This window comes from Oncorhynchus tshawytscha, linkage group LG09, assembly GCF_018296145.1.
Source record: "Oncorhynchus tshawytscha isolate Ot180627B linkage group LG09, Otsh_v2.0, whole genome shotgun sequence".
NCBI lineage: Eukaryota > Metazoa > Chordata > Actinopteri > Salmoniformes > Salmonidae > Oncorhynchus > Oncorhynchus tshawytscha.
In genome coordinates, this window is record NC_056437.1 from 82,469,468 (window position 1) to 82,488,783 (window position 19,316).

A 19,316-nucleotide genomic window follows, 5' to 3' on the forward strand; every position below is an offset into this window, starting at 1 on the left:
TGAATGCCAAAGCATTTAGGTGATATAGGTGCTCAAGTTGACTTATTTATTTTGCATACCCCACCATAACATGAGAAATAATCAATGTCTTAAAATCACTGGAAAAGATAAACAGTTGAGTTTTAAATAATTTAAAAGCTTACAAAAAGGGTTGTCAAACTATTTGATTATTTGTTCCCAAAACATTTCTTATCTTTGATGTCAATCATCTAAAAACGTGTAAACTCAACAGCAAAAACGAATTTTACCGTATGTTGTAGCGTAGACCCTATTTTTCCTCATCTGAGGTTTTTGTGTGTTGTGCCCGCCATCGGTTGAGACACAGCATATTCTTGAATACAGGGTGGTTGTCATGTTTGGGCTGATACATTTACTAAAATGTGACTAAAATAAAAATGTAAACTTTTAAAATGGTTGGGGGTCCACACAGAGAATGTTGACTTGAATGGGAATATCAGTTTGTTTAAATAACACTGTCAACCTTCCATAGGAAACCTATTGAAATCAAAGAAATATAGAGCATAGAATAGACATTCCCATTTAAGTTGACATTCAATGGTGGGTGGACCAGCAGCCATCTTTATGGTAGTAATTGGAAGTAAACATTTTAATTACATTTAAAATGTCAATGGTGTATCAGCTTAATTGCAGGGGTCTGAAGGGATAGGCACATTCTATGAATTATATTTCTATGATTGAAATGACACCCACCCTGTATTCAAGAGCATGTTGTGTCTCAGCCAAAGAAATGATCAAATATATTGACAACCCTTTTTGTAAGCTTTTAAATTATTTAAAACTCAACTGTTTATCTTTTCCAGGAATGAAGACATTGATGACTCACTTTGAGCAATGGGTAACTTTGAGCTAGAATGTTTTGGCATTCAGGTCCCAAAAAAAAAGACACTTTCTGACCACTTCTACCATGGGCAAATATGTATGGAAAGTTTCATTCAAATCAAAATGGGTGCGGTCAAACAGTTATTGAAATCAAATGCAGTGACTCTGCAGGAGTGTGAAGTATATTCTCCAGTAAAAGAACACCCGTTTATCGATACGTCTGTGAACTGGATGCGGTTTCTGATCACTCAGACACACCACTCCCTTCTATTCTGACAAACTCGATTGATGAGCAGAAAAAGGGGTTGTGGGTGTGGAATGACTCGTTTGAATAATGTGAAACAGAGACGAGGTTCTATAAAATAACTGCTTCCCTAGAGTCTAGTCTGAATAGCAAACCAAAATTTAGGAGACTTGTAGGTGAGTGAGATTGGCCATGGGTGGTGGTTGGTGAGGATGTTACTGTTCTAAATGACTTTTAAATAGATTTCAACATCTGAATGTCTATTCACTCTTTAGAGTATGGCTGTTCTGCTTCTTTGTATAACAGCTTGCTTTTTCACTCAATACACAATATTATGTAATGTATACACACACACACAGAGATCCACTCAGTCATACACATTCATACAGGCTAGTATCTTTTGGAAGAATACTAGTCAAGACACCTCCATAACACACAAAGTAAGACTACCTCGGATGGAAACCCAGTCTCCACAGTTTTCAAAGAAGGGGAAAAGAGGCAGTCTCACCAAGGGAGGAGGGGAGAGAGAGAGAGAGCAAACGAGAGCGAGAGAGAAAGAGAGTGAGCAAGAGACAGAGCTCATGAAGCAACAGAGTCTTTCCAGAGGAGGACTGAAGGAAGAAGAAAACGACCCAAAGCAGAAGGAGATGATGAACTAGCCTATATTAATACAACAGGCAGAGAGCACAAAAACACAGCAAGAGTCCTTTGTAAGTGGAGATAAACAGTGTTGCTATTGCACAACCGCTGCCTTTTCCACTGGCACCAAGAGACGACAACAGCTACTACAAACTGGGAGAGAAGCAAGAATAAAAGAAGAGAATAAGAGTGGAGCGAGAGACGGTGGAAAGCAAACCAATGACAGCTGGAGAAAGCTCAAATCGAGCCCGATTTGTTTCCTTTCTGAAACCCAGAACAGATTGTACAGAGGACAGCAGTGCAGCGGATGGGGTTTTGGTCATCTCTTGGCTTCGATGCTAATCGCTACTTGAGGACTTATCTCTGCTAACCCTAATCCTGAAAAGACCGCTGGGTCGAGGAGGCGAGGTCACCACCTCTGTCTCACTGCTGGCTCCAACTCACCCAGCAACACACAGGGAACTCGCTCTCCACACTCACTCAGGTAGGTGTTGGTGCTTGTGTTACATCACTAACTGATTCGCTTCGTTAGACAAGCACAGTTTAGCACCTTTCTTTACTCTGTTGCATATCTGCAAACTACCCATACAGTTCAGGTGAGTGTATGCTGGTTGTGAGTGTGTACATGTAGCCTATATACATGCAAATACAGGCCAGAATAACAGTCTTAGCATACTTTATAGCCTAACCAAAAGAATGTGAAGAGTGTAATTTAGCTGTCATCAGTGTATTCCAGCTGTGTATTAATAGGGAGGCTATTTACATGTGAACACAGTGTGGACCAGAGTTGGAAGAGCTCTAGAAGGAGAGCACTCTTCCTGTATGTCATTATCATAATGACATTTCTAACAGCTGAATATTTAGCTAGACTTTACTACTGTGGGAAGACTTGCTCCCATAACCCCCGGCCTAGCCGTGAAACCGGAGACTGGTGAAAGCCCAGTCTGAATGGGATCTATCACTACACCAGCTGGTAGGAGTCTACCTGGGAGAGAGAGACAGAGCAGCTGTGGGAAACAGCACTAAAGTAAAAACTATTGTCAGCGGAATTCATACAAAATACATTGGCCAGAACACATTCTACCACGATGGACTCGGTCTGGTCCAGCAACACAACAGGAACAGAAACTCTTTAAAAGGGACACAGACAGCAGGACAAAGAGACTGAGCCAACAGTCTGGTATCTGTTTTACATGACACACCTATAGTCAATAAAAATATTACTGTCAAATTAATTGAAGCACTATTCCATTTTTCTAAAGACTTCCCCTTTAATAGAATCAATACATTAATTTATATCCTAATCCAAGTCAATCTAGTGTTGTGAGGAAGAGAACGGACAGGTAATGTAATCAAGTAGCCTACAGTGTGATCAGGGTTGGGAGAGGAGAAGTAACACTGTGGTGTAGCTGCATAACTAGAGAGAAGAAGATAAAGAGAGTGTGATGAGGAGGAGAACTGTGAAGGGATGATCATGAGATAATTCATATGAACAGGATCCTGTCTTGGCATCAATTGTCACATCCAACTGCTATTCACAGTTAATAGGGAACATACTTTCCCATAGCAACAGCAACATATGTCCTACTCATATGTGCATAATGAATAGACAGAAACTTACAATATATTCTAACACACAACAAGACAAATATCAGTGTCTGCCCTTGAAATAACATAGATAAAAGTCCTCCCTTTGTACAGTCAGCCAGTGGGACCCTCCTCTCAGTCTCATGACTGTTGTGATAACGGTGGTGTGTCAGTCCACAGCTATGCTGCTGGGAGAGCCCTAGAATTACTCTAGTAAGCCTGGAACAGACACAATCCTCCTCTTTCTTATAGGAGGAGCTGGAATCAGTTGATTTCACTCTGTCCTACCTACTCATCAGAAACACATGCACTAGCAGCTCTCCTATATATTCAAGGATGAACACAATGGTCTGTCAACATTCCATTGGTGTCAGGTCATCTACAGAGTTAGACAGTAACAAACAGCATCTCTGACTTCTAGACTCACAGTCCATTATGGGTGAAGAATAAGGAATGAAACAAATGCCAAGATTCTAATAATTCTAACAATATATTGTAATAATGATCCATTATTAATAATCAATAATCCATCTTTCATCCACTTTATCCCTTTATTTGTGGCTTCAGCAAAGTGGTCACATCACACAACCTGCACCCAGATACTACAGAGTTGCACCCACCCTCAGTGTGAGGGACATGATTGATGCCAGGGAGGAGATGCTGACCCTGCTACAGAAGCTCTGGGCCAAACTGCAGGGTCTCCCCACCGCCAGCCCTCTGGAGATGGGGGCCTTCGCTGTCCTCGTCCTCTTTATCGGTTAGCTACACCTCTCTCTCACACTCACACACATGTATGTACAGTGGGGCAAAAAAGTATTTAGTCAGCCACCAATTGTGCAAGTTCTCCCACTTAAAAAGATGAGAGAGGCCTGTAATTTTCATCATAGGTACACTTCAACTATGACAGACAAAATGAAATCACATTGTAGGATTTTTAACTAATTTATTTGCAAATTATGGTGGAAAATAAGTATTTGGTCAATAACAAAAGTTTATCTCAATACTTTGTTATATACCCTTTGTTGGCAATGACAGAGGTGAAACGTTTTCTCTAAGTCTTCACAAGGTTTTCACACACTGTTGCTGGTATTTTGGCCCATTCCTCCATGCAGATCTCCTCTAGAGCAGTGATGTTTTGGGGCTGTTGCCAGGCAACACAGACTTTCAACTCCCTCCAAAGATTTTCTATGGGGTTGAGATCCGGAGACTGGCTAGGCCACTCCAGGACCTTGAAATGCTTCTTACGAAGCCACTCCTTCATTGCCCAGGCGGTGTGTTTGGGTTCATTGTCATGCTGAAAGACCCAGCCACGTCAGGTCTTTCATTGATTTCACACTTTATATAGTGTGAAATCAATCATCCTGTCTGGACAAAATTCAAATATGTAGGCTAGCTACTATAAAAGGTGTGTTCTTTCCTAGTGGTCTTCCTGCTCATGCTGCTGATGACCTGTTTGACGTGCTGCTGCTGTCACAGAACCAGAACCAAGGGCCCACATAGTCAGCTAACCAGAGACAATCCCCACTTCCCCCAATAATGAGGAGAGACATTATAAACAGGCACTCTATGGACCTCTAAACCCCAGAAGAATGAGGACCCATGCAGAGGTGTGAACTGAAAACCCTCTGTCACCACTATATCACCAGGAGAGACATTCTGGAGAAGCACTCCATGGCCCTATTAACCCCGGATGAATGAGGAGGACCAATGGGGGGGCATCTATAAAGGAACCCGGCCCTTGAACAACACACCTCCATACAAAACACACACAGAGCCTCCCTGAGAAGCAGCAAAACAGGCCTGGCTTCCAGGCTTTCAGGAGTATAAACATTCCATGGGGCATCCCCGGGCTCTGCTGGCTAACAAAGCGGTCTTTGACGTGAGAGACTAGACCTCTAGGACCTCTAGGACGGCTTCAACTGATCCACACAACACAAGGACACAAGGAACACAGGAGCATGGAATCACACACACACAAAGGCATCAAGTAATACAAACAACTGGACATGTAGCTAAAAGATCCCAATAGAAGCACAGGAGATTGCTTGGGGAGATGAATGTCTGTCAGTTCTAGGATCAAATCAAATCAAATTTTATTTGTCACATACACATGGTTAGCAGATGTTAATGCGAGTGTAGCGAAATGCTTGTGCTTCTAGTTCCGACAATGCAGTAATAACGAGCAAGTAATCTAACTAACAATTCCAAAAAAACTACTGTCTTATACACAGTGTAAGGGGATAAAGAATATGTACATAAGGATATATGAATGAGTGATGGTACAGAGCAGCATAGGCAAGATACAGTAGATGATATCGAGTACAGTATATACATATGAGATAAGTATGTAAACCAAGTGGCATAGTTAAAGTGGCTAGTGATACATGTATTACATAAGGATGCAGTCGATGATATAGAGTACAGTATCAACGTATGCATATGAGATGAACAATGTAGGGTAAGTAACATTATATAAGGTAGCATTGTTTAAAGTGGCTAGTGATATATTTACATCATTTCCCATCAATTCCCATGATTAAAGTGGCTGGAGTAGAGTCAGTGTCATTGACAGTGTGTTGGCAGTAGCCACTCAATGTTAGTGGTGGCTGTTTAACAGTCTGATGGCCTTGAGATAGAAGCTGTTTTTCAGTCTCTCGGTCCCAGCTTTGATGCACCTGTACTGACCTCGCCTTCTGGATGACAGCGGGGTGAACAGGCAGTGGCTCGGGTGGTTGATGTCCTTGATGATCTTTATGGCCTTCCTGTAGCATCGGGTGGTGTAGGTGTCCTGGAGGGCAGGTAGTTTGCCCCGGTGATGCGTTGTGCAGACCTCACTACCCTCTGGAGAGCCTTACGGTTGAGGGCGGTGCAGTTGCCATACCAGGCGGTGATACAGCCCGCCAGGATGCTCTCGATTGTGCATCTGTAGAAGTTTGTGAGTGCTTTTGGTGACAAGCCGAATTTCTTCAGCCTCCTGAGGTTGAAGAGGCGCTGCTGCGCCTTCCTCACGATGCTGTCTGTGTGAGTGGACCAATTCAGTTTGTCTGTGATGTGTATGCCGAGGAACTTAAAACTTGCTACCCTCTCCACTACTGTTCCATCGATGTGGATGGGGGGTGTTCCCTCTGCTGTTTCCTGAAGTCCACAATCATCTCCTTAGTTTTGTTGACGTTGAGTGTGAGGTTATTTTCCTGACACCACACTCCGAGGGCCCTCACCTCCTCCCTGTAGGCCGTCTCGTCGTTGTTGGTAATCAAGCCTACCACTGTTGTGTCGTCCGCAAACTTGATGATTGAGTTGGAGGCGTGCATGGCCACGCAGTCGTGGGTGAACAGGGAGTACAGGAGAGGGCTCAGAACGCACCCTTGTGGGGCCCCAGTGTTGAGGATCAGCGGGGAGGAGATGTTGTTGCCTACCCTCACCACCTGGGGGTGGCCCGTCAGGAAGTCCAGTACCCAGTTGCACAGGGCGGGGTCGAGACCCAGGGTCTCGAGCTTGATGACGAGCTTGGAGGGTACTATGGTGTTGAATGCCGAGCTGTAGTCGATGAACAGCATTCTCACATAGGTATTCCTCTTGTCCAGATGGGTTAGGGCAGTGTGCAGTGTGGTTGAGATTGCATCGTCTGTGGACCTATTTGGGCGGTAAGCAAATTGGAGTGGGTCAAGGGTGTCAGGTAGGGTGGAGGTGATATGGTCCTTGACTAGTCTCTCAAAGCACTTCATGATGACGGATGTGAGTGCTACGGGCGGTAGTCGTTTAGCTCAGTTACCTTAGCTTTCTTGGGAACAGGAACAATGGTGGCCCTCTTGAAGCATGTGGGAACAGCAGACTGGTATAGGGATTGATTGAATATGTCCGTAAACACACCGGCCAGCTGGTCTGCGCATGCTCTGAGGGCGCGGCTGGGGATGCCGTCTGGGCCTGCAGCCTTGCGAGGGTTAACACGTTTAAATGTCTTACTCACTTCGGCTGCAGTGAAGGAGAGACCGCATGTTTCCGTTGCAGGCCGTGTCAGTGGCACTGTATTGTCCTCAAAGCGGGCAAAAAAGTTATTTAGTCTGCCTGGGAGCAAGACATCCTGGTCCGTGACTGGGCTGGGTTTCTTCCTGTAGTCCGTGATTGACTGTAGACCCTGCCACATGCCTCTTGTGTCTGAGCCGTTGAATTGAGATTCTACTTTGTCTCTGTACTGGCGCTTAGCTTGTTTGATAGCCTTGCGGAGGGAATAGCTGCACTGTTTGTATTCAGTCATGTTACCAGAAACCTTGCCCTGATTTATGGGTGTCAACTCAACCTCTGCCACAGGCTCATAGACTCTAAGAAAGAGCCCTCTGCAGTTTCCACAACTCACTTAAATGGAGGCATCTTGTCAAACCCCTTGTAAGAGTGTTGCCATATGTCTTCTATGTAAAGGACTTCCTTTGCTTTATTGCCTTGTTCAAGTGCTAGATGAAACTAGGAAACTCAGAAATGTCCGACTTGCTAACTGGTTGAACGCGGCACGTGGATAACTACAACCAGTTAGCAAGTCGAAAAAGTCTGTTTCCTAGTTCCGACTAGCACGTGAACACAGCATTAGTTCAGCAAAAACAAGCCATTATCTCATTCCTCAGGCGATTCAGAGGACCATGCCTGCCCTCTGCTGTACAAACATGGAACTGAGGCAGTGAGGAAGCCTTGTAATATGCTTCACAGTTATACACAAAAACAGAAAAAGAGTAATGCTGTCATTTCCGTATAGTTGTTGCATAGGTTAAAAATGGCATCTCTTCCTTCTGAAAAAGCATTTTCTTAGGCTGCCTAAAATAGTGCAATACGCTTTTGTATCTCTTGCATGAAATAAAACAAAAATGCAGATGATTGTAGTGAGTTATATCAGTGGTTTCCAAACTGTGGGCTGCTGCTGTGCCCCCCACACACACACTCTTGAACATTTAAATAATAGAATGCACAAGTTGCAATTTCATAATTATGTAGTGCATCATCAGTTTCTCAGTCATTGCAGACCTTAGAGAGCCATTTATAACTTGTCAGAAATGTCCAGATCAACTAGCCTGTTGATTTTTTTGTAATGTGAGTCACTCAAATATCACATGACAAAACATATAGAATTAGAAGAAAATTTGCTTTAAAACGGCAAAGGTTTCTCTGCACACCATGAAAAAATGTGTAGATTTGCAGGAAATATTGTAAGCTTATAAACCTGCAAAATCTTCTCTCCTCCAACAAGAGGGGTGTGTCATGAACAGTGCTTGTGCCCACAGAAATAGATGTGGCGCGCGAGCGCAGGAGGAGCGAGAGATATTCCCCAATGCTGGAAGGGGGGGCCTGAGTGTAAAAGTTTGGGAACCCCTGTGTTATATAACACTCACCCCTCTTGCTCACAGACACCATGGCCTCGAATCTGTGATGGAAGCCTTGTCCTGATCTTTCTTGGAGCCACGCTTTGCCTGCAGAGAAGTCACACAATCATTCACTCAAAGTTAAATAAACAAACATAAAAATATTTGAACACTGTACACACCAATTGCAATCCCCATGCATTTACAGCACCATCATATTTATATACTAATAACAAGCCTGTGAGGCAGGTTGACAGTGTAGTCTACACGTAACCTGTTTGCGGGCCACCTCGTTGCGGATGAGGAAGGTCAACTGCTCCCGGTCCTTGGGGGAGTAGTATGTCCTGCAGGAAGTGGGCAGCCCGTCTCGCCCCGCACGCCCAGATTCCTGGTAGTAACTGGGGGGAGTAGTACGTCCTGCAGGAAGTGGGCTGCCCGTCTCGCCCCGCACGCCCAGATTCCTGGTAGTAACTGGAGGGAGTAGTACATCCTGCAGGAAGAGGGCAACCCGTCTCGCCCCGCACGCCCAGATTCCTGGTAGTAACTGGGGGGAGTAGTACGTCCTGCAGGAAGAGGGCAGCCCGTCTCGCCCCGCATGCCCAGATTCCTGGTAGTAACTTGGCAAGGTTCCCCCATGCGAAAGCTGATGGTGGCCACAATGACAAGCACCTTACCCTGCATCCAATCAGTCTAAGTCTCTGGCAATCTCCTGCCTTCAACCCTACACAAGCAGGAGTTAAAGGTCAAGAGTTATGCCGCCCACTTTGTTATGTCTCGTCTCTCCATCAATAAAATGATCTGCTTGATTCTTGTCTTTATTAAACTTTACCATTTACTATCCTACCCCACAATGTTTGTAAGCCCTTGAGGAATGTCTCACCTGCATGGTAAGGCTTGGCCAGGACTCCCAGCTTAGTCAGTTGGTAAGCCACCGTCTCACAGCCTTCTCGGGTCCGACAGTACACAATTCCACAACCCTGAAGAAAGACATACAGATAAATATCCCAAACTAAGTACCATGCACTGATTATAAGGCTGGATGACATATTGAATTCAATTGAATTTATGTTTTAGTGCAATTTTCCAAATGCCTGTATCGCAACAATCACTTTTTGTATTTTATGACCGTTTACGTCTGCTTTTTCTCATGTCTTTTTGGTCTTGTGTCCTTTACTCCTTCTATGCACCTTCCCATTCACACACTCTCTCACACACACACACACACACACACACACACACACACACACACACACACACACACACACACACACACAACAACAACAACAAAGATGACAGATCACTTCCTCCCTGATAAGTGGTTTCAACTCTCTATTTGCATTTAAGGTTTGTTCCAACAGAATCGGTCATAAGGACATCGAAATACATTACTCTGATTACACCATTCATGATTTTACTGTAATAGAGGAGAAGTTAACCTTTCAACTCCTCAAATTGCATGCAGGGGAGACACTACTAAAACCAAAGAATCAATGAACACTGATTCTGGTAAATTTATGTTCAGTTTGTTGCAAAACGGGCATTTTCAGCCAGATCAGTGAATATTGCAAAATAGCAGATTAAACTATTTTGATAAAATAATTACATTATTAGTGGGTTTTATGGTTGTGGAAGGCTTATATTAACCCTAGGTATCATATCACAAGCCCTGAATTCATTAGGTTATTGCTGACTGTTTGAAATGCACTGTATTTGACCTTTAAATCTAGATATATATTGTGAATGGCCCATAATAAAAAATAGACATGATTTTTAGGCCACAACGCCCAGTCGTAACTGATTACACCATCCATTAGATAGAGTAGGAAGAGATACTGCATATAAGAGAGAGTCAGAGGGGTATCTAGTCCACCAACCTGTCCTTTGGGGCATTCCCCCATGGTCAGGGCCTCCCTGATGAAGGCATGCAGGTGCTTGTAGGGGTCCTCCAGGGGTCCTCCCTGTACACCACCTCATAATGCAGGTTACTGCGAAACACAGGTGTGGCAAAGGACAGCGGTGATCGCAGCCTCAGGACACTTTGCTATGTCCTCCTGCACATTCTGGGGTGCCGTGGCCGTCAGCGCCACGCAGGGTACCCCGGGCAGACAGGCACGCAGACTGCCCAGTTTGAGTTAGTCTGGTCTGAAGTCATGCCCCCACTGGGAGACACAGCGAGCCTCGTCCACAGCCAGGTAGGAGAGCAGGCCTGTAAGGCAAGGCTGGAAGGCAGAGGAGGCCACCATCTCTGGGGTGATGTAAAGCAGCTTCAACCTGGGGCTCTCACTCTCCAGATCGGCCAGGATCAGACGGCGCTCCCCTGCAGGGAGCTTGGAGTTGATGGAGCATGCAGGAATGTTCAGGTCCCTTAGGTGGTCCACTTGGTCCTGTTATGGTGGATACAGAGAAAGGGATCATCATTGAAGAAACCTAAATACATAGCTAGCTATGCAGTTAATGATAGCTCAATCTATATCAGAATCAATCATGTAATCAGGACAAATTACACAACAGAAGAAAATACTAAAGAAGAGAGACTGACCTGGATGAGAGCGATAAGAGGGGATATGACCAAGGTAATACCCTTAGCCAACACTGCGGGAAGCTGGTAGCAGAGGGACTTCCCTGCCCCGGTGGGCATACACACAAAAACATCCCTGTCACCTGCACACAACAGGGGAGGTAATTTACAATATTCCATCGACAGTCCGATTTGGGCAACGGCATTACTCAGATATGTTTAATGACAATAACTGATCATGCTAGCTAGTAGTAGGTAACAGCCAATGAGCCGTTCATAGGTAAGTTATTGTAAGTTCAACATGTCTATTGTGGTTCTCACCTTTAACAACTGCTGTAACAACGTCCTCCTGCTTCTGGGATCGGAACCAATCGAACCCAAAATTGGTTTTAAACGCCTTTTTAATGGAAGTCATCTCTTATCCAGAAAAACGTCCAACTTGACAACAAACTTCATTCTCTCGTCGTCGCGTATCGATGACATCATGCCAGTCGGTACATAATAAAGGAAGCCATATTTTAACCAGTGAATCTCTATAAACATATTTTTTCTACGGTTTTCTTTTAAATGTTGATTTTTATTTCATGTCAAATGCCCGAAACAGATATGTTTATGTTTTGTGCAAAAAACATTAAACACACACACAACTCTGATTGGATTCATCATCCATGGGTACACGCCTTTGTTTTCCTGGCCAATGAGAGTCGAATGCGCTGTGATTAGCACCTGATTAGCACGACCCAGGCCAGGACAGATTTTAATGCTAGAATTGTTTTGTTGTCTTGTTCAGTGAGGTGAGTTACAATTTACGTTTGAGTTCTAATTGAATTTGGTGACCTCCATAGACCACTTTATCAACACCCAAACCAAAAACACTGACACAATCAAAAGCCCTGATTTATTTATCAATAAAGCAGGGAGAGAAGAGGCATAGGATTGCAGAATATTAAGAGGATAACTCCACTCCACTTCATCTCCATGGATCTCTCCCTTTCACCCTCTGTTTCTGACACTGTCTGTGTGCTCTGGGGTATGTAACTGAGTTTAATGCCACTTTGAGATGGTTTGAAATTGGTGACCTAGATGCACAACAATGTATTGTAAACCCAGGGTCTCCTCTCTCCTCTGACTAGGCTGTGAGCTGAATGACACCCAGAGAAAGGCAGTGTTTGAAATAGCGGAGGATTTGTTGGAGCATCAGTTCTTTATCCGAACGGTCAGTCTAAGTCTTTAGTCTATCTCCAGCCCTCTCCACACACCCCATTAGCAGAGATCACTTTGACTTAGTCCGTGACACAACAATTAACATAGTCCAATGACAGCGCCACCCCTAATCTCTGCTCCCCTTGTATATAGATGTGTCTGAGTGCAGATGCCAGTAAAGAGATGCATGTGGTGGAGGTACAGGACAGAGTTGGGGAATGCTGCAAGCCAGTGCCCATTGCCACACTTCACCCTATGTGCCAACCTATGGTCAGTTTCAGTGGGTTTGAGCTCATCCCACCTGTCACCTTCAACCTTCGCTCTGGGCAGGGCCCCCTCTTCATTTCTGGACAGCATTTGACATGTAAGTAATTGAGATGAGAAAATGGCAAGAAAATAAATATTAATCAGAAACTATTTGTATGTCAATTCTGGGACTCTGTTTTTTATTTGGCTTTAAGTTCAATTCAAATGATACCTGGTATTTTTGTGCTGTCGTAGTGGTCTATGAGGAGGAGGAGGAGGAGGAGAAGGAGGAGGTCTTCTCATCAACACCCCCACTTGGTAAGTAAACAAATCTAGAACTTCTAAGCTTCATAACAGGATTACCTTATGACATTGTACAGTTCAGTATGAAATAGTTATTGTGTTTTTTTTTCAGATCACAGTGTTCTTCAATAACATGATCCAATTTGAAGGACTTCAATAAAACACAGCACTAAAAGTAGAACCTTTTGAGTTTCGTATATTTATTCATCACGGAAAGTGCATTGTTATTGCAGGATTAATATTTCACAATAGATTACAATAATACTACGGTATTCTTTCAAATGTACGAAAATACAGAGCATGTGAGTGCATAGCATAACTGGAGTAAGGAAGAGGCAGAAAGAATCACATAGAAGCAGCAGCATCAGTGGTCACATAGCTATCCAATATCATGATGGTCTAGTTCTTTACATTAACAAAGGTTCTGATTACTCTACAGGAGTGGTGAGAGGGTAACCATAGGGTGGAGGGATGGTGTTAAGAGGGAAAGTTCAGCCCCACAGGCACAGGGAGGGACAGAGGCAATAGGCCTTGCTCCCAGGGGACTTGATCACTAGGTCCTTAATGATCTCTGTCGTGCCGAACAGAGGGAACAGCTTCTCTTTGAAGCTCTCATTGTAAGTGTAGATGTGGGAGCGGCTGTCTACGTCGTAGAAGGACAGCTGGCCCTGGTCGTAGTCCAGGTAGACGGCCACCTTGCGGGGGATGAGACCAGGCGGCAGGGCAGTGAAGGGCACAGTCAGGGCCTTGAGCTCCGTGCCCCTCTCCAGGCGCAGGGTCAGGTAGCCTGTATCTGTGTTCAGGGACTTGAAGCCCTTCCTCAGGGCTGACTCCTTGGCCACACCCAGCCGAAAGTCCCGCTCCCCCACCTCCACCTCCCAGTAGTGGCGGCCAGAGTTGAAACCCTCCACCCCTGTGGCGCACCACCAGCCATCGAATCGCTGGTGGTAGTTTGGCACATCCTTTCTCTCGAAGCCGCAGCGCATCTTCTTCTCGTCGTTGGAGATCAGCAGGTCAGGGTTGGCCGTGTCCAGGTCAAGGGAAATCTCCACTGCTGCATTAGAGATCCAGTCCCATACTGGAATATACATAAGATTAGTAACAAAAAATTGTCAAATTAACAATACGTTCTGTGAACATCACATCTGGCTCTGTCAATGCCTGTCCAAGGCATCACATACCTGAGTGAGGAATGTAGTGGGCAGCACCCATCTTCTGAGTCCTCTGCTTCCATATGAGCCACTGTTGAGGGATGGATTCCTGCAAGCACAAAGATGGAGGGGGAGAAAAGCGGCTTTGGTAAATATCAGAGCTGTTAACATGAATATACATTAATTTCTTTTAAAGGGGGACAATTGATATTTAAGGAGGCCCCCACCTTGTCCAGGCCCTGTGTCAGTAACACCCACATGAGCAGTTCCATGGCTGTCAGGAGGTTGGGCATGTTGCGACTCCTCCATGCAGCCTGGAGGTCCTCCAGAACTTGAGCCACAGCCTCCCCAGGCCACACACTTTGCTCAGGTTGGGCTCTCAGGTCCTTGGTCCAGTTGATGATGGTCCTCTTAGCGTTCTCCATCTCATTCTCACTGAACAGGTCCTGCTCCCTCCACTCGCTCTCCTCTGGCCAGCCATCCGACTGCATGGGCCTCTTCTGCTGACAACAGGTGAAGACTCATTCAACACGTGTTTGGAGAAAGTCACCTGCAAGCTATACAGTATATATTAATAGCTGTTACAGTATATTGGCTCCTGCTCTCCATACCTTGCTCTCCAGCAGAGACGCCCACTCCAGGATGAAGGCCCTGCAAAGAGGAGTGGGCCAGATGTCCTCTAGTTTCCAGATGTTCCCCAGCACCTCAGACCTCTGCAGAGAGGACATAGACAAGTGGGGGATTTAGTAGACTTGTTTATCCTCCAAACTAGACCTGACAGTGGATACTTGCATAATGGATGTTACAAAAGGTGTGTATATACAGTGCCTTGCGAAAGTATTCGACCCCCTTGAACTTTGCGACCTTTTGCCACATTTCAGGCTTCAAACATAAAGATATAAAACTGTATTTTTTTGTGAAGAATCAACAACAAGTGGGACACAATCATGAAGTGGAATGACATTTATTGGATATTTCAAACTTTTTTAACAAATCAAAAACTGAAAAATTGGGCGTGCAAAATTATTCAGCCCCTTTACTTTCAGCAAACTCTCTCCAGAAGTTCAGTGAGGATCTCTGAATGATCCAATGTTGACCTAAATGACTAATGATGATAAATACAATCCACCTGTGTGTTATCAAGTCTCCGTATAAATGCACCTGCACTGTGATAGTCTCAGAGGTCCGTTAAAAGCGCAGAGAGCATCATGAAGAACAAGGAACACACCAGGCAGGTCCGAGATACTGTTGTGAAGAAGTTTAAAGCCAGATTTGGATTCAAAAAGATTTCCCAAGCTTTAAACATCCCAAGGAGCACTGTGCAAGCGATAATATTGAAATGGAAGGAGTATCAGACCACTGCAAATCTACCAAGACCTGGCCGTCCCTCTAAACTTTCAGCTCATACAAGGAGAAGACTGATCAGAGATGCAGCCAAGAGGCCCATGATCACTCTGGATGAACTGCAGAGATCTACAGCTGAGGTGGGAGACTCTGTCCATAGGACAACAATCAGTCGTATATTGCACAAATCTGGCCTTTATGGAAGAGTGGCAAGAAGAAAGCCAATTCTTAAAGATATCCATAAAAAGTGTCATTTAAGGTTTGCCACAAGCCACCTGGGAGACACACCAAACATGTGGAAGAAGGTGCTCTGGTCAGATGAAACCAAAATTGAACTTTTTGGCAACAATGCAAAACGTTATGTTTGGCGTAAAAGCAACACAGCTCATCACCCTGAACACACCATACCCACTGTCAAACATGGTGGTGGCAGCATCATGGTTTGGGCCTGCTTTTCTTCAGCAGGGACAGGGAAGATGGTTAAAATTGATGGGAAGATGGATGGAGCCAAATACAGGACCATTCTGGAAGAAAACCTGATGGAGTCTGCAAAAGACCCGAGACTGGGACGGAGATTTGTCTTCCAACAAGACAATGATCCAAAACATAAAGCAAAATCTACAATTGAATGGTTCAAAAATAAACATATCCAGGTGTTAGAATGGCCAAGTCAAAGTCCAGACCTGAATCCAATTGAGAATCTGTGGAAAGAACTGAAAACTGCTGTTGACAAATGCTCTCCATCCAACCTCACTGAGCTCGAGCTGTTTTGCAAGGAGGAATGGGAAAAAATGTCAGTCTCTCGATGTGCAAAACTGATAGAGACATACCCCAAGCGACTTACAGCTGTAATCGCAGCAAAAGGTGGCGCTACAAAGTATTAACTTAAGGGGGCTGAATAATTTTGCACGCCCAATTTTTCAGTTTTTGATTTGTTAAAAAAGTTTGAAATATCCAATAAATGTTGTTCCACTTCATGATTGTGTCCCACTTGTTGTTGATTCTTCACAAAAAAATACAGTTTTATATCTTTATGTTTGAAGCCTGAAATGTGGCAAAAGGTCGCAAAGTTCAAGGGGGCCGAATACTTTCACAAGGCACTGTATTTCAGTGTACCTGGCACACTCGATTGAGATCTCTAGCCAGCTCCACTATAAACAGCTGATTCTCTTCCAGTGGCTCTCGCTTCTCATTCTTCGCCCTCTTGCGAGATTCCTGACAGACAAAAAAAAAAGAGTGAAAAGAGTTAGATCACAGAATGTAGCAATGAAATATAAATATTAGGAAAAGAGGAAAGGAAACAGATTTAGGACAAAAATGAGTGTTTTGCTAGTGGTTTAAAAAGTAATAAGGTCAACCCAGAAAAGGACCCATCCGCTTTGATTTAATTTGTTTTTAAATATAAATCAATAGGTAATTAAATCAAACTACAGGAACAATTAAAACCTATCTACTTGAGTAAGCATGTGCCTGGTGACGCTACCATGACAACCCCTCCACAGCCGTTTCAAGGTGACTTTCCTTTATGATAAAATCTCTGACCGTAGCAAAAAAAGATTTGAACAAAAAAACATGTAAATGGTGTTTTTGTTGTTTGGAGGATTTGTAATGTATGACAGGAGTTTGACCTACTGTACCTTAAGCTTGGCTGTGATGTTCTTGACCGGCTCGACTATAAAGTGGAAACACTGCATCATCTTGGAAACTGTGCTGAGACTCTACAAAGAAAAAGACAGATAAAATGGCATTATAAATGTACCTTGACAGACAGGGAACCTCTACTTGACAGAATATACACTATCCGTGTAAGGATTTCAGATTGACAGGTGCTACTGCTGAACTAAAACCACACCACTGATCTGATTCAGTGGTAGCATGACAACATAATTCTCTAAGGGGACTCAAATGGTTTGAAATCTAAAACTACCCCTGCCCTACTTCCATTAGAAATGTGTCAGCTGTTCCACCCTACTGCCCTATATTCTGTCCCGAGTCAAGTTAAAAGACATTGGCATCATGGCCAAAGGAGTAACACAGCTCCACTGTTAAGAAGATTGCTTTAAATCATTAATCATAGGGCGGAGGACAGGCAACACATGGCTAATCGTACTGAACCAAATCATAACAGCAACACCTCTGTGGTCATCATAACATGAAGAACACCTCCCCTTTGGTATCTTTAATGATACTCTGACCTAGTTATTGTGTGGATGTTATTCAAGTCATATTATCATTGTGAGGTAAGCACGGGATCCTACCCACTTTTAGAGCCTGGGGGCATCAACTGATCAGTAACTTGGTTAGGATCAGTGATGAGTCAGAGCAGAGGTTACTTGGCCCTCTGTAACGTGACTGGCCCTGCATGCTCTTTGCTGCTGTCTCATCTGCCAGCAGTAATGTATTTGGCCTTTGTTTTTCCATAACACAGACACACACAAACACACACCTTGTGGGCTAAGCCAGTAAGTCTGCTGTCAGCAGCAGGGTAAATGTGGCACGTGAGTTAGGTTAGTGTGCCACTGAAAGCCCTTAGCAGATTACCTAGGAGGACTTCCAAACAGGGTTTATGGTCCTGATACAGCCAAGCACAAACAGATAGAGGATGGCAAGCACAATATAGACCAAATAATAATGACTGTTGCAAAATAATAATTTTGATAAATGAAATGCATATTCATCAGCTCACATTGTGGAGCGCAAAACCAGGTGGCATTTGTTATAAAATTAATGGTAAACTCATGTCAACCTTTAATAGAATACATATAAATACAATGGAAGGAAGTGGAATACAATGCAACACAAATGTGAGTAGGCAAATTAAATCATGAAAACAAAAACAGGAAACATTGTTCAGGTATTCAGAGTAGGCCTATGTGTATTACATCTTTTGTTTGAGTGACAGTGACCCAGTTACAGACCAGTCTAGACACACGCAGTCTGCGCACAAAGTAATGAGTAGGATCGTGTGACTTTGCGGCACTGCCAGAGAGCTTGATCCTATATATCCTTGGTTGACATTGCAACATGTCGAATTTTGCACTATGCATGATAGTTAAGTTATTTTTGCGACACTAAACAATGCCATGCTGTTATGTGACGTCTGTGGACTTTCGTGCAATCGAAATTAATGTATTATATTTTATGGCAAATTTGACACAATCATGCAGTTGAGTCGTACAAACGTGTTAGACATACCTGTCACAATGTTGTAATGTAAGCCGATTGGTGTCTTCTATACACAGGAGTAATTCTACTGGAGAACAAGTTGACTGTATGCTGCAGTATGACTGACCTTGTTTACATACAAGATTTTCCTAGGAACGAAGATGGTTCGGCTCTCTCCGTTTTCTGAATCCGAAGGCAGACAAACAGCGCCGCCATGATTGTTGTGGTACATCAGTTGTCCACAAAGTGGAACTGCGGGCTGTCTAGCTCCCGCCTATCCTTTCTTTGGATTGGTGGATACATAGCATTATTGTAATCCCGTTTTGAATATTCGATGAGATTTGTTAACGCCTGAATGCAATGGAGAGAGATACTATGCTTACTAGCCTAATTTCATGAATATGCATAGCCATCTCGAGACAACTATATAAAGTGTTTTTTCTCAAAGTTGGCGGGATGTCACCCTGTCCTACTTATATAGTAGAGGAGAATGAATGTGTCTTTAATATAATTGACATGGTAAACGTGGGTTCAAATACTTGTGTGTGTGTGTGTGTGTACAATATAAATTATATGAAATGCATATCCATAACCATGGTTGCATTTGAAAGGGAACAGCTTGAAGATGATGGGAAAATTATTAGATCAAAGGTGAGGATGCAACAGTTCACCTGACACAAGACTGAATCCAAACATTACACTGTTTATTTTCTGTGCATTTTACATTTACT

General features: G+C 43.8%; 3 protein-coding genes across 13 annotated transcripts in view; 1 reads left to right on the forward strand and 2 right to left on the reverse strand.

Annotated features, from left to right (window-relative positions):
• The window catches only part of LOC112234994 (cerebellar degeneration-related protein 2-like), a 28,707-nt gene extending 17,067 nt beyond the window's left edge, over positions 1–11,640 (reverse strand). For 7 of the 8 annotated variants that reach the window (XM_042327658.1, XM_042327657.1, XM_042327656.1 and 4 more), the window contains exons 1-6: positions 11,495–11,640; positions 11,195–11,316; positions 10,530–11,039; positions 9,536–9,632; positions 8,930–9,376; positions 8,686–8,763 (exon numbers count right to left, since the gene is read on the reverse strand). The gene's annotated coding sequence lies outside the window, so the exon portion shown is untranslated. The remainder of the gene's footprint in view (positions 1–8,685; positions 8,764–8,929; positions 9,377–9,535; positions 9,633–10,529; positions 11,040–11,194; positions 11,317–11,494) is intronic. The other variant, XM_042327660.1, reaches the window with a different exon arrangement.
• On the forward strand, positions 1,629–13,106 carry LOC112235003 (nucleoplasmin-like). Of its 3 annotated transcripts, none has more exons than XM_024403386.2 (6): positions 1,629–2,207; positions 3,878–4,067; positions 12,307–12,389; positions 12,530–12,740; positions 12,878–12,940; positions 13,038–13,106. In XM_024403386.2, the coding sequence occupies exons 2-6, from the start codon at positions 3,947–3,949 to the stop codon at positions 13,055–13,057; spliced, it is 498 nt and encodes a 165-aa protein (XP_024259154.1). In that variant the 5' UTR covers positions 1,629–2,207; positions 3,878–3,946; the 3' UTR covers positions 13,058–13,106. The 3 variants fall into 3 exon arrangements, with proteins under 3 accessions (XP_024259154.1, XP_024259153.2, XP_042183599.1); XM_024403385.2 differs by lacking the exons at positions 1,629–2,207; positions 3,878–4,067 and adding exons at positions 11,846–11,967; positions 12,088–12,203; XM_042327665.1 differs by lacking the exons at positions 1,629–2,207; positions 3,878–4,067 and adding exons at positions 11,846–11,967; positions 12,091–12,203.
• LOC112234993 (butyrophilin subfamily 1 member A1) lies at positions 13,105–18,754 on the reverse strand. 2 transcript variants are annotated; one of them, XM_024403361.2, is made up of 7 exons: positions 18,616–18,754; positions 17,058–17,138; positions 16,537–16,635; positions 14,688–14,789; positions 14,304–14,576; positions 14,107–14,185; positions 13,105–14,003 (listed from the first exon to the last, which is right to left on the reverse strand). In XM_024403361.2, the coding sequence occupies exons 2-7, from the start codon at positions 17,115–17,117 to the stop codon at positions 13,417–13,419; spliced, it is 1,200 nt and encodes a 399-aa protein (XP_024259129.2). In that variant the 5' UTR covers positions 17,118–17,138; positions 18,616–18,754; the 3' UTR covers positions 13,105–13,416. The 2 variants fall into 2 exon arrangements, with proteins under 2 accessions (XP_024259129.2, XP_024259128.2); XM_024403360.2 differs by having other exon boundaries at positions 14,304–14,579.
• Between the last annotated feature and the right edge of the window lie 562 nt (positions 18,755–19,316).